The sequence below is a fragment of the Filicampus tigris genome, chromosome 16, assembly GCF_054856515.1.
Source record: "Filicampus tigris isolate MCC_2025a chromosome 16, RoL_Ftig_1.0, whole genome shotgun sequence".
Classification (NCBI taxonomy): domain Eukaryota; kingdom Metazoa; phylum Chordata; class Actinopteri; order Syngnathiformes; family Syngnathidae; genus Filicampus; species Filicampus tigris.
Genome location: NC_141232.1, coordinates 505,714 through 518,856, shown reverse-complemented (window position 1 = coordinate 518,856; position 13,143 = coordinate 505,714). Strand labels below are relative to the sequence as shown.

Genomic DNA, 13,143 nt, shown 5'->3' with positions numbered 1-13,143 from the left:
TTCTGTCCGAATGATCTGAAATGAAAGAGCCGAGCGTCCGTCAAGAGATATCATTTCCATACTTTGCCTGATTGCCCTTGTTGCCTTTTTCCACCTCAAGCGGCGCGCGGCAGTCGTGTGAGTGACGGCGGGGAAGCCAGTTCGGGAAAGGTGTCTTTTGGGTTTAGACTTGTCAGGATGTTCCCGGACGGGGAAATCCCCTGCCTGGTGGGTGGGAAGGGCCCACGCACACGCACGCGCACGCGCACACGCGCACACAAGGAACCCAGATCAAACAGCCTTCCTTCACTCACACGACCACATGAAAGCACCTGCACTTTGGGTCTTATTATGATTGCAATATTTTGCAGCGCCGACGGTGTCATTATGCCTATATAAGCATCGTAGGCCCCTTTTTTCAACTTTGGAGACCAGGGGCACATCTTAGTGCGACCATATATGGTCAGACTTAATAACAAGCGAGACGTCATAAAAGATAAAGCCATTTTTAGCAGGCTTGATGGCCCGCGTGGAAGAATAAATATTGCATGATGAACTAAAGGAGGACTCCCTGTCGTTTGGAAGTGGCTCCAATGGACCTTATGTCAACAAGTGTGTCCTGAGCCTTTGCCGTCCAGGTGGAGCTTCATTCAAAGTGCCACTATCACCTTGGATGCGTCAGTCGCGCCGCGTCGTATATTGCCAGATTAGGGCGCCTGTCTCACTCCTGTCTTGTTGTTACAGGGCAGCACTCTGAGGAAGCGGAAGATGTATGAGGAGTTCCTCAGCAAGGTCTCCATCCTTGGTAAGTGTTTGCACAAGGTGCGAGTTGCACGCCACACACGGTCCATCATCCAACGCGGCCGAACGGCTGACGTCTTTGCCTTCGCCGCAGCCCCAACGCGTCCGCTGCATTAGCTGGCCGAGTCAATTCAAGTCTCGCCGGGTCCGGCCGGGCCGGGTCCGGGCGAGGTCCCGCTCCCGCTCATGTGCCTCCTTTCTTCTTTTGCCGGTCCAGGCTCGTCCCTCTCTCCCTCGCCAAAGTGTTTCGCCCCTCCCTCGCCATTGCTCTCGCTTGAGCGGAGGAGGGAGGCGCTGGGCTCAAATAGCCACCAAATTGGCTACAACCAGCCCTTGATGTTGTGGAGCCAAGTGGCTGGCTTCAATGGCGGCCACGAGCGCTTTGTCACACACAAACGCACGCGCACAATGCCGCCAACATCCCGACGGGCCACTGGCCGTGCGCGGAGCGTATGCCGAGCGTGAAATGTCGGCTCTCTCAGCCGCCGCGTTTGTGGATCGTGTTACCTGCCGGGCTGTTTAGGATCGCCCGGCTCGCCAGACGCAAGGCATCCATCTGGGGCCGCGCCGACGCCGCCGCCCCGCTCCAGGGGACACCGGACACCTCCAAGCTCACCAAAGCTCACCATATAAACGCAGGCAGGCAGGCGGGGATCGGTTCCCGGCTCCTATAGTTTGGGACAAAGAGGTTCCGCTCCACTTTTGCGCCTTTAAATTGAATGGCCGCGCTAAAGCTGGGAAGCCTTTTCCCCGCACATTCCACACGTAAACTGTCGGGATTAGCCAACAATCTTTTGAGCTGGGGTCTGAAACCTTCTCCCCGTAGCTACATAAATGTCTTCCACATTTGACGCAGCGCTGGTAAGAGTGTCGTAATAACCTGAGAAATTTCAATGAATCGACAAAATCTCAAAGGAGGCCTCAAAATCGTAAAAAAAATCGTCTAGCGTCTTTCTTACGCCAGCGCAGAAACGTTTCGGCAACCAAAAGCCTCTAGCGGACGGAATAAACAGTCCTGAAAAAAGGCTTCATGATGCGCCGCCACGATTGGGCACGACATTGTTCTCAGCCTTTTGACATGTTCAGCAACGATGGATGTTGACGTGTATTTGGATAAAAAGCATTCAAGTCACTTTGGAGGATGTTGAGGCCCAACACAATGAGGCAAAGGATCTTCGGATTCCCCCGTCGATCAGCATGTCTGCTTTCCAATCGCAGAGTCTTTGGATAAATGGGAGCGTCTGACTGTGGCCGATGCCCTGGAGCCGGTCCAGTTCGAGGATGGGGAGAAAATCGTGGTGCAGGGAGAGCCCGGAGATGACTTCTTCATCATCACAGAGGTAATTTCTCCCAGGCGATCGATAGAAATGCCACAACGTGACAAACGAACAGTTTCGGCGCATCGACAGCAGTTTTGACGTCTTGAGTTCAGGTTGCGCATAGCCGTACCGGTAGCCCGCCCGCCGAAGCTCGTTGCTGGCTAGCGGCCTCCCGTTACGACAAATACAAATTTGGACTCCCGAATGGTGATGCCAAAGCACCTCTTTGGAGCTTTGCTCAGACTTTGAACTTCCAGGATGTCGCCGGGCTCTTTTCTGCCTGTCTTTTACTCGCACCGCTGCGCTGTGTAAACCCTCGAGCAGGAATCTTGCGCGCGGGCTGGCTCCCGCCCTCGCCGCACAGGACGCCCTGTCGAGCCGGGGCCCCCGGCGCGGCGCTCCGTAAAGGGCCCGCCCCGGCCTGTCATCTTAACACACTCTTGATTAACTCCACGCTCACAACGCTCCAGTCAAGAGGGTCCCGGGCGGGCCGTCCGCCCTTTTCTCTCGCTCCGAGCCGCCGGGCCGTCATTCTCACATCGTCATTACGTCTTTGCGTCTCGTTCCGAGCCAACCTCGGTCGTCTTTGCGAGCGCTCGTCTGTCGTTGGTGGGAGCGGCGCGGTGCGGCTAAGCCACAGAAAGAGGAATTTATCCAAAGTGCTGAGTGATGCGTGGCTACAGTACATGTCCCCCCTTCTTTCTTCGCCTGACGCTCCTCCCAACCTTCCGCTCGGCTAACCGTCCCTCCGACGGAATCGGATCAGTTGGCATAACGTTACAAAGCTCCCCGCCCGAGTGTTTATATGTTGGCCTGATATTTTCTCGCCGAATTACGGAAGCCTCCGTAAGCCTTAGAAGCCGTTTTTGGATGAGTGCGTATGCAAAGCCATGAATCCGTTTTGGCCTCGGACGCAGACGACGTTTACATGCGGTCGATATTCGGCTTGCCGTCAAAATTGCCACACTTTTGGAATAACCCTTTTGGACACGTGCGTCGGCGGACAGAGCCACCCCCGCATTTGCATAACCCGATTTAAGCCGTGACGCAAGGAGACGCCATTTCCGCTCGCTACCGTCAAAACAAGACATTCCATTGATGTCACTCACCGCACGAAGAAGAAAGCAGCCCGGTTTCCTCCTGGCTCCAAAAGCGAGCCGCGTCAGAGTTTTGCCGTGACCGCCCACCTCCGCGTGTATACGTGCGTCTGCATACACGCAGTGTCATTTTGGCTGAAGAGACAGCAAATAACTCGAAAGCGCCGCGGAGAAAGGCGCAAAGCAATGCCTCTTCAAAAGGAGTAAGCCGATCGCGGTTTACGTGCTCCAATATTCGGGTCGGACGAGGGCTACCGCAGGGGTCTTATTCAGGGTTTTCTAAAACCTAAACAAAAGCGACCTATTTGGGTTTGTGTGTGCGTGTTGACATGGCCTTTACAAAGCTGCCAATGTTGGGGCTTTCAAGGGGTTATTGACTGCCTGCAAAGGTAGTCACCGTGAGCAATTCTTGAGTCGTCGTCGTCGTCGTCGTCGTCGCGGTGGTGCACGGAGGGGAAGGGCAACTACGCTGAGGGCTCTGGCAGATTATGCCTTGTAGGAGGAAGAGGGGACCTTGTCGAAGGCAAGCGGAACATTCCCGCTTGTTGCGGACGACAGCAGAGCCACACCACTTCAAAGTGCTTCTGATTTCAAACTTGGTTTCCACACAGATCACCCAAAGCTTGATTCCCTTTCCAGGCTGGTTTTGTCCCCAAATCCCTTTTCAGGCCGCTTGTGGATCTTCTCCTTCATCCGGGTCACTTCTTTCTGCGAGCCTCAAATTGATCTCTGGATGAGCTTCCGCCGCGTGTGCGGGCGTGGGATCGGCCATTTCCCTTCTCTCTTGTCACTCGTTCAACATCGACAACATTTTGTTGCGGTTTTTGTTTTTGTTTTCTTCCCCTCATCGCATGACGTTTGGCCCCTTCCTGCTGTCCGGCTTGCATTTTTTGGATTTGTTTTGATTTGCGCCCCAGCTCTCCGGCTTCCTCCCCTCGTCCTCCGGCGCGGCCGAGGCCGACTTTCCCAGAGCCGGGCCGACTCTGGTGGAATGCGCCTTGCCGGCTTTCACACGGGGTCAGGAGACTCGGCCTCCTGGGATGGAGGCGGCAGAGGGAGGGACGAGTCAAAGCGGGGAGACATTGAGTCGACTCGCAAGATGGCTTCGGGGTCCTGCGCGCAAAAGTCCTTTGGCGCCGCGTGCGCTTTTTCATTCTTCATGGAGTCCGGTTGATTCGCTTGACATTTTCTCTCTCTCGTCCCCCTCATGCTCGTACTCGGCTCATCCTCTTTGCTCCCGGAGCCGCTCGCGAGTTGGAAGGCAGGCTGAGCGATGAAGGCATCAGGACAATGTCTTGGAGTATGCCACACGCTCTGCTTTGTTTGCTCCCGGGGCCCTTAACAAGCCGCCGTGCGTGCGTGTGTGCGCGTGTGTGTGTGTGTGTGTGTGTGTGTGTGTGCGTGTGTGTGCGTGCGCGCGTGCGTGCGGCTTTTGGAGCTACAGGATTTACACCAAAGAAATTGCCGCAGGTTTATGACTTGAAATAAACTTCCGAAGCGACTGTCAACACTAAAAGCACGAGCTGGACACGGTGCAGAGCGGGGGCCGCCCTTCCCAGTCGGAGGGACGCACGTCTGTTTTTTTGTAACGCTGAACTCAACCGGCACTTCCCAAAGTGACGCAGGCCTGCGCCTTTCAAATATTTGTACAACGGAGAACTCTACGGACTATTCCATCGATGAATCGAACAATTGGATACAAATTGAAAAGGAATTGAAGATTTGAGACTTCTAATAATGCGCAGGTGTTATTTTTGTTCACTTGGACTCGCCATCAAGTTGTACTGCGGTCTCTGTGTATGGTTTGTAAGGCCTGCCTGGCCTTGTGAGTGACGTGGGTGTCGGCAAATGAGCGCGCAGCGTTGGCTGGCTGTTTTTTAAATGGTATGAGTCAATCAAGAGGAAATGCAAGGTGTGTGTAAGCGCGGCTCTGCCGGGCTTGAAATGACACTTTCTGAAAAAGTCATCTGACGATCTGATTTTCCCGTGTGAAAGCCTCGCCTTTGCCGGCCGGGCACTTTGTTCCGTGCCGCAAACGGTTCAGTGGCAAGTGCAACCCCGAGTCCGACACTTCTCCTTTCGAGCGAGATCCAGTGAAGGCATTATTTGACCCGAGTTCTGCCTCCTCATTAAGGTTCATTATATTCATATTTAGCATCACAAGCCTAAGGCTAAGCGGAAGGATTAGAGAGAGCGGGAGCGCAACGGAGCGCTCAGCGTCGCTTTATACCGCGCTCCCAGTTTCCCTGCTGACATTTCCGCCACCGACTCCCAATTGCGGAGATTTGAAGCGAAACTGCCGACGCGTGACAATCTAGCGAGCGCCTTTGCCAACGTTATGTTGGTGAAGTGGAAGCCCAACAACAGCTGCGGGCGGCGTGGCCTCCGCTCATTCTGGCTGGGCAAAGGCGACGGAAAAACAGATTTGCCGTCAAAGTTTTCACCGTTTTGTTGTCTGCGTGCGTCCGTCTTGGACTTTCCATGTCGTGCGTGAGTCATGCACTGCTCTCCACGCTTGTATTTATGACACTCTGGAGAGAATCAAGCAAAGCCCGTCCAAATTGTCCTCCTTGCCTGGAATATCTGAGCGGTGCTTTATCCGCCTCCCACGGAACAGGTGTCCGTTGCATTCAAAAAACGTCGCCCCCCCCCCCCCCCCCCCAAAAAAAAGGGGCCCAAATCCTGTGCACCTGTGTCTCATGAAGCAAAGGAATTTCTCCTCTGCTTAATCCTCCTGATGATGTTCAGCTCCATTCACTAACTCCTCCTGTTATCCCCCCCCCCTTTCTTTCTTTCTTTCTTTCTTTCTTTCTCCCCCCTCCCACCTCCGTCAATTCTCCCTCGTCTCCAGGGAATAGCCTCCGTTCTGCAGCGCAGGTCCGACAATGAGGAGTACGTAGAGGTCGGACGACTCGGCCCCTCCGACTACTTTGGTGAGTCCGTCTTGAGCCATCAAGTGCCAGAAAGCCCAAAGACGGCTTCGCTCGTCATTGTGATTTTGCAATAAAAAGCCACACGCGTTTGAATGAAGAAAAGCTTGTACTACATAAAAAGTGTCTTCAGTACACCGTATGACATACAAAAACTAAAGTCAGAAATTCACCACATGAAAAACGGTTGAAGTCAAAAACGGAGACTTTTTGCTTTTTGCTTTTTGGCGGTGTTTGACCAGATGGCTGACATTTAAATAGATTTGAATGTTTGGAGGAAGGGCGGGACCAGTGCGGGCGCACTAAAAGCCGTCCGTGCCTCCCGTTTAGGTGAGATTGCGCTGCTGCTGAACCGGCCTCGGGCGGCCACGGTGGTGGCCCGCGGCCCCCTCAAGTGCGTCAAGCTGGACCGGCCTCGCTTTGAGCGCGTGCTGGGTCCCTGCTCCGAGATCCTCAAGCGCAACATCCAGAGATACAACAGCTTCATCTCGCTCACCGTCTGACGCCGCACCGGGAGCGGCGCCGGCAGGGCTGGGGGCGCCGCGGGTGTGGGCCGCGCTCGCGAGGGCACAGGGGGCCCAGGGTGGGTGGCCTTTTACATTTCCAACCGCAGGGTGCTCGTTTCTTGCATTTTGGCTTTCCCTCTTGCATTTTTTGTCGTTGCTCTCGTGCACTTTTGCCCCGTGCTGTCGTCTGGCTTTGTTTCCCCCCAAACACCGCAACGGCGTTTCCATTGTGTCTTGTTGATATGCGGCCTAGCGGCCGTGTACGATGCATGTCCCTCCAGTCGCCAACGTTTTGCACTTTTCATGCGGTTGAGACGGAATCATTGCGGAAGGAGGACAAAAGAAAATATTGACGTGCAGCCGGGTGACCCGAGGTCGCTTCCCGCTTTGCCGTTTGTTCTGAATTTGGATTTCCGATTTGTGTTTTGAGGTGATGCTCATGACAACTCAATTATTTAAGTGTGCTGTTACTGTGTTCAAATTTGATATGTGTGTGGCAGAAATGTTCTTGGAAGAAAAGATGCAATATTCTCAATCTAAAACTCAGATCATATTGTATGCAATGGATATAAAAAGTCTTCACCCCCCCTGCTCAAAAGTCAGGTTTTTGCGATATTGGAATTAGAAGCCCACGATAAATCAGGTACAAACTTTTCAAACGATTCATGTGGCCTGTTTCTTGCACAACTCATTTGAAAACAACGCAAGAAAACATTTCCCAAAGTGTGCACACCCTCTTGTAACGCACGTGGCCGTGTTCGGAATGAACCAATCACATTGCAACTCATGTTAAGTGGGAGTTTTCCCTTTTTTAGCACCTCTGATTGACAGCTGAAAAAGTTCAGTCGCTCCCGTAAGCCTTTGCTGGCGTTTTTGTTTCGAGCGGGTGCTTGTGCAGGTTATAAGGTCACGTTACGTGTAGGAAACCTTTTGAAACGGTTCATGTTGCGCTCCGTATTTTTGTATCGGGAAAGGCTGGCATGGGGTGTGTAGAATTTTTATATCCACCGTGCATTACACGCAGAGTGTCTCAGGATTTTTAATGAGCTTGTTGTCATTGGTCTTGTTGGCTGAAAGCTTTTGCACCATTTTGCTCATGTCGAGTGAACACACATGTTCTATGTTGTAATAAAAAGAAGAATTTTAACTAATAACAATTTCCCCCATCCTGATGCAATGATGTGGAATGGATTTTCAGTCACTGTTTCTTTCAACAATCAAAGCATCTTATACGCAAATAAAGAGAAAACCTCCCAAAAACTCCTTAGTAGTGTCTTTTTTAAAAAAAATGTTTTTAAATGCACACCGGGCCAAAAGTGACCGTCTTTCCTTCCTCAGACCATTTTTTCCCCGTTTGACACCCATCCTTCTTTATCTGTATAGTATTTCTTGCCTTCCTTAGCTCCTACCTTTCCTCCTTCCTTCACATCAGAGCAACGTTTTTGTTGGCCTCCTTTCCTTCCTGACCTCTTTGCTTCCTTCCTTATTTCCTTCCTGCAGGCTATACATCCATCCTCCCTTGGCCGAAAGCTACTTTTCTGCCTTTCTTCCATCACCTTTGTTTTGCATTCATGCACCCTACTGTCACGGAAGCCTACTTTTTGCACACCTCCTTAACTCTGGACTCAAATGATGAAGCCATCATTGGCTGTACCTAAAAAATGAGTCTCATATCTTTGCGTTGTGTTTGCATCATTTTTGCGTCCAAGGAGTCCCTCGCCCCGGCCCAGCCTGGTGCTTCCTCCTCCTCCCCGGCCCTCCTCACTCCAAGCAAAGTGTCAATCATCCGGCGGGCCGAGCTGTCAGAGGGTCGCGGCGCTCCTCCTAGACGCTTTTCAGCAGCGCCACACAGCTTTGACACATTCCTCCCCATCTTAATGCCCACTAAATCAACTGAGGAATGTGAAAGCCCCCCCCCCCCCACACACACACACACACACACGCACCCGGCCACCACTCTCTTACCGACATCGAGTTCAGTAAGACCCCCCCGCCCATACACATAATATAACACGTAATATGCATTCATCGCTGAGCACATGCATGGATTACATTTGTTTGCGTTTTGGTTTTGTCTCCTCATTGTTGGATGAACAGCTAATAACTCATCTATTATGTCCATTTGCTCCCACAAAAATGTATAACAAGGACAATATTTGAAATGCACTCTATGAAGACGTATTTGGGTCCAACTCTGAAGGAAAACATACTGCATATACTAAGAGAATGGAGTCAAATAACTGCAGGAGTAATATGGCAAAAGGTTGTTCTTTTAACATGGGAAAATGAAGTGGTTATATTGCAAGGTAGAAGAAAATGACTCAAAATAGATGTGTTATAGTGTGAGGGAAAAAACGTTAGAAATACCACTAGATTACATTCGTAGCAGGAAATATTTGTCATCCAAGCCAAAATAATATTGAGAAAAGAAAATCATAATAGCTACTACAATAATTACAGAAAAGTAAGTTTTATATTCATGGAAAAAAGTGAAACCATTCCAAAAATAACGTCGGAATGTTGAGATGCAATTGCAATACAGGGAAATGTCACGTTCCAAGAAAAGATGCAGGCAAGCTGTTGTTTGCGATTGCAAGAATCACGAACCGTAACCAAGATACAACTACAAAAAAGTTGTAGGTTTTTGAAATAAAGCGAAAGGAATAAAAAGACCATTAATCCGTTACAGTAATAGTCTATACCATTGAACTTTATAAAGACAGACACTAATGACACAATGAAACAGAATGTTAAAAAAAAAGAATCTATTTTAGCCACATTTCTTTCCGCTTTAATTCAATAGTCATTGTCCTGCTCCTTCTAGTGCGCACCACTTGGTGGCAGTATAAACAGACACTCGGATATTCTATACATGAAGACGGTCACGTCGCCTCTCCTCATAATAGTCGACGAGGATAAAGAATATATGCCTGTGAGTATTGTTACGCTGTCATCTGTGGCCTTTTGCATTGTTTGCTAGCATTAAGCTAACCGGACCCGGACATCCCTCGCTGTAGCTCCCGGCAATTCTCACACGCTGGCATGCGTGTGTACATAAGATGCGGTCTGGGCGCAGGACTCTTGTCCTGTGTGTGTTGCGGACCAAAACGCTTTGGAGGATTTGTGGTGAGTGCCTTTAATATGCTAATGGGCATCTTTGAAGTGCTCCGCTTAGCCCAGCATGGGAACGCTCGCCCTCGCAATTCACATTCATGTCGACTCTTGGACGCAAGCCTTGCCAACAGCGTGCAAGATAAGACGGCTGCCAGTGACTTGCAAACAAAAAAAATCAAGTTGTAACTTTAGGAGAAAGAATTGTACACACATTGTAACAGTGCGATCATTTAAATAATAAAGTATATGTTGAAATAAGGTCCGACACCTATGAGTAAAAAAAAAAAAGACAAGAAAAATGCAAACGTATTGGGAAAATAGAGCCAAAATTGCTCGAGTAGTTGTCACGGTCGTGGCAGGGCTCGGAAGCCAGACGCAGGATTGCAGGAAGTCGTGAAAAACAAAACATTCACTTTCCCAAAATAAAACAAAAATGCAAACAAGGCCCTTGGAATAAAATTCATACAAGTTCAAAAACTAAGGGCGCAAAGAAGCAAAGCAAAATCGGGACTGGACTGACAGACAAGAACATGACAGGCGCACCAACAGAAGCAACAATCAGGAGGCAGCCAACTGACGAGGCCACGAGGAACACCTGGACAAGACAGCGGCGGCTGCGCGAGCCGATTGCTCGACGCAAGGGACCCGGGTGACGAGCGCGAACCTACCGAGACACAAGACTTGAGAAGGGACAGAGACAACCAAACCAAAAGCTCCCGAAACTAAAAAACACACGTCGGGACAGCAAGCCAGACCAAATCAAGAGAAAGTTAAAACGCTGATTTGTAAAACTAAATTGGAAACGTCGTCACATAGCAACATTTCACTTGGATTGTTTCTTCTGCCATTACAACTTATGATATTGTCGGAAGCCTTTCTTCATTTTGGACTCTCGAGCGCGCCTCATCCGGGGCTGCTTTCCGAGCTTCTCGGGCCGAACGGCGAGCCGCCGAGGGGCGGGGGGCGGGGGTCAGAGGTCGGCAGCCGGCCCGGTCACAGGTTAGGGGTGGGGCTGGCCCCCAAAACGGGTCAGGAGATCATCACAAGGTCCGGCTCAGAGCCGAACCGCCAAACCGCTCGCTTGCTCGCACTTCAGGAGGCGTCAACCCTCAAATGGCAACTTTGCATCGTGGAAGGGAACAAAAAGGAAAGAAAAGATTTGAGGCAGAAACAGGACAGTTCACACTAGCCCAAACCTTCTTTTGCTCGTCACTTAAGATCAATAGAATTTTTTGTATTGATTTATTTTTTTTACTTTGACCATTTTCCAACCCTAAGTCAGAAACATAGAAACCCATCAAAATGTAAACAAAATATTTTGAGAAAAAATGGACATTTATTCATTTTTAAACTTAATTAGTCGTATGATGGATAAAAAATAAAAGATATTCTGAGAAAATTGTTTTACTACGTGAAAAAAACTCGCAATTATATGACAGTAAAATTGCAATACCACCAGAAAAATGTAAATAAATATTAACGGCAACCACCAGTATTTTTACAAAATAACATCATTTTGTGAGAAAAAGTAGTGATACGAGAACAAAGTCATAATAATGATATAAAAAAGTCCAAATATTACCAGAAGAAAGTTGTAGTTTTGTGGAAATATTAAATATTATATTGAATAAACAGATGAAAAACCTGTGAGCAAAATAGTCATTATTACAAATCTCAAATTGTAATATTACAAGCATAAACATGACCAAAATAAAGTTATATTACAGTTATATTACATAAAAAAAACTATATATGTATATGTGTGTGTGTGTGTGTGCGCGTGTGGGTGCGCGCGTGTGTGTGTGCATCTCTGAACAGCTGGGTTGCCTCAGAGAATGTGAAGGAGAAGATGAGATAGCGTCTGTTTGTTGTTGAGCTTTTCTTTCCCAAGCTTTGTTATTCTTGCCGGTTTCCTGCTAAATCGCTCCTACGTGTACTTGGAGCGAAAGTGAGACCTCGAAGGCTGGCAGAGGGAAAGCAAGCAAAGCCCGAAATGGAGCGGGCAGCCTTTTTCTTCTGGTAGCCTTTTACTGCTATTTGTGTCATGCCATCTGACAGCACAAGCCACAATCCACAACATTTTGTTAGCTCCACTCACAAATGCAGTCAAGACTGTGTTAGTGTGACTCTTAGGTTAGGCGAGGAGGGCGATGCAATGAAGCAAATCTTCCCGCTGGAGCGCAAATCTTCCCGCTGGAGCGCCGAGGGAATGGCCCGGGATGTGGCCTGGGTTGAAATGTTCATAGCCGCGGGAGGCGCTCGCAATTTGCCCGTCTTTGACCGGAGCTCTCGGCCGGGCCGCTGGACCGCCGCTCGGGACGGCTGTGCGAAGCCACAAGTCAACGGCTGTCAAGTGCTTCCAGATTGGCGGCTTTCCACAACAAACCCGGCGGCCCGATGCCCCCCGGCCCCCAAAGTCGGGAGACCCCCAGATCGGCTCCCAGGCACCGGCCGGCCGACATGCTCCCTAAACCCGGCCGGAATGTGAGGATTTGACGGGGGCCTGTAACCAGAGAGCAGCGACTCCTCTCTTTAAGCCCATAATGGAGCCCCTTCCTGTTGATAATCAGCGTGTTGTGATCTCCCTCTGCCTCGGGATTTTCACACTTGCTTTTAAGTCCTCGGAGACGAGCAGGAGGAGGAGGAGGAGGAGGAGGAGGAGGAGGAGGAGGTTTTTTGTCCTAGTCCTGCTCTGGGTACCAGAATGGCATCAAAGGCCTGTCCGGCTCCAGTCCCACACACAAACTGTCCACTCTCCCCTTGCGCATGATTGCAAGGGAATTTGCCCGCAGCGTCATCACCATTGCCACAATGAAGAGCTTGTGTGAAAAAAACAAGCCCAAAAAAACAAGAGTGCGGCACCGAGGGTCTCCCGGAGGGCTCGTGGGCCGCTGCCGTGCGACTGCCGTGCGACTGCCGTGCGACTGCCGTGCGACTGCCGTGCGACTGCTCCGCTTCCGATTCTTCTTCCAAAGGAATGTTTTCTTCATGGGTAGCTGCCGCAACTGAATGTCAGCATACATCAGTGAGGGAGAGTCACAAAGTACAAAAAACGATGTTACCCCACTCAAGTACACTTTTCAGCTTCTGTAATTGTGCTTCCCTAACTCCAGCTATTTACTGACTTTTTATTTTCACTCCAAACATTTCGAGCCAAAGAAGCGTACTTTGTGCAGCTTACTTAGTCCCAAGAAAAGGCCCATTCCTTTTTTCAACCACCGTGGATGAAGTCACAACATAAAAAAAGACAGAAATAGAAAGTTAACCGCCCTTTTGCACTTAAATAATTTGTTGAACGTTCGTTATAACCTCATATGATGGATTTTTTGTTGTTGTAGACTTTGTCCTAACTCTCTGATAGTTAAGTATCAGTTTGGTGTGAGACAATATAGATGTA

The 13,143-nt window shown here is 49.8% G+C and overlaps 1 protein-coding gene across 5 annotated transcripts in view; it reads left to right on the top strand.

Moving 5' to 3' along the window:
• prkar1b (protein kinase, cAMP-dependent, regulatory, type I, beta) overlaps window positions 1-7,895 on the top strand; it is a 35,956-nt gene extending 28,061 nt beyond the window's left edge. For all 5 annotated transcript variants that reach the window (XM_086056682.1, XM_086056678.1, XM_086056681.1 and 2 more), the window contains 4 exons: window positions 724-784; window positions 1,999-2,120; window positions 6,048-6,129; window positions 6,457-7,895. In XM_086056682.1, coding sequence (XP_085912808.1) covers window positions 724-784; window positions 1,999-2,120; window positions 6,048-6,129; window positions 6,457-6,629 — 438 coding nt within the window. In that variant the 3' untranslated portion in view covers window positions 6,630-7,895. The remainder of the gene's footprint in view (window positions 1-723; window positions 785-1,998; window positions 2,121-6,047; window positions 6,130-6,456) is intronic.
• The last annotated feature ends 5,248 nt before the right edge of the window (window positions 7,896-13,143 follow it).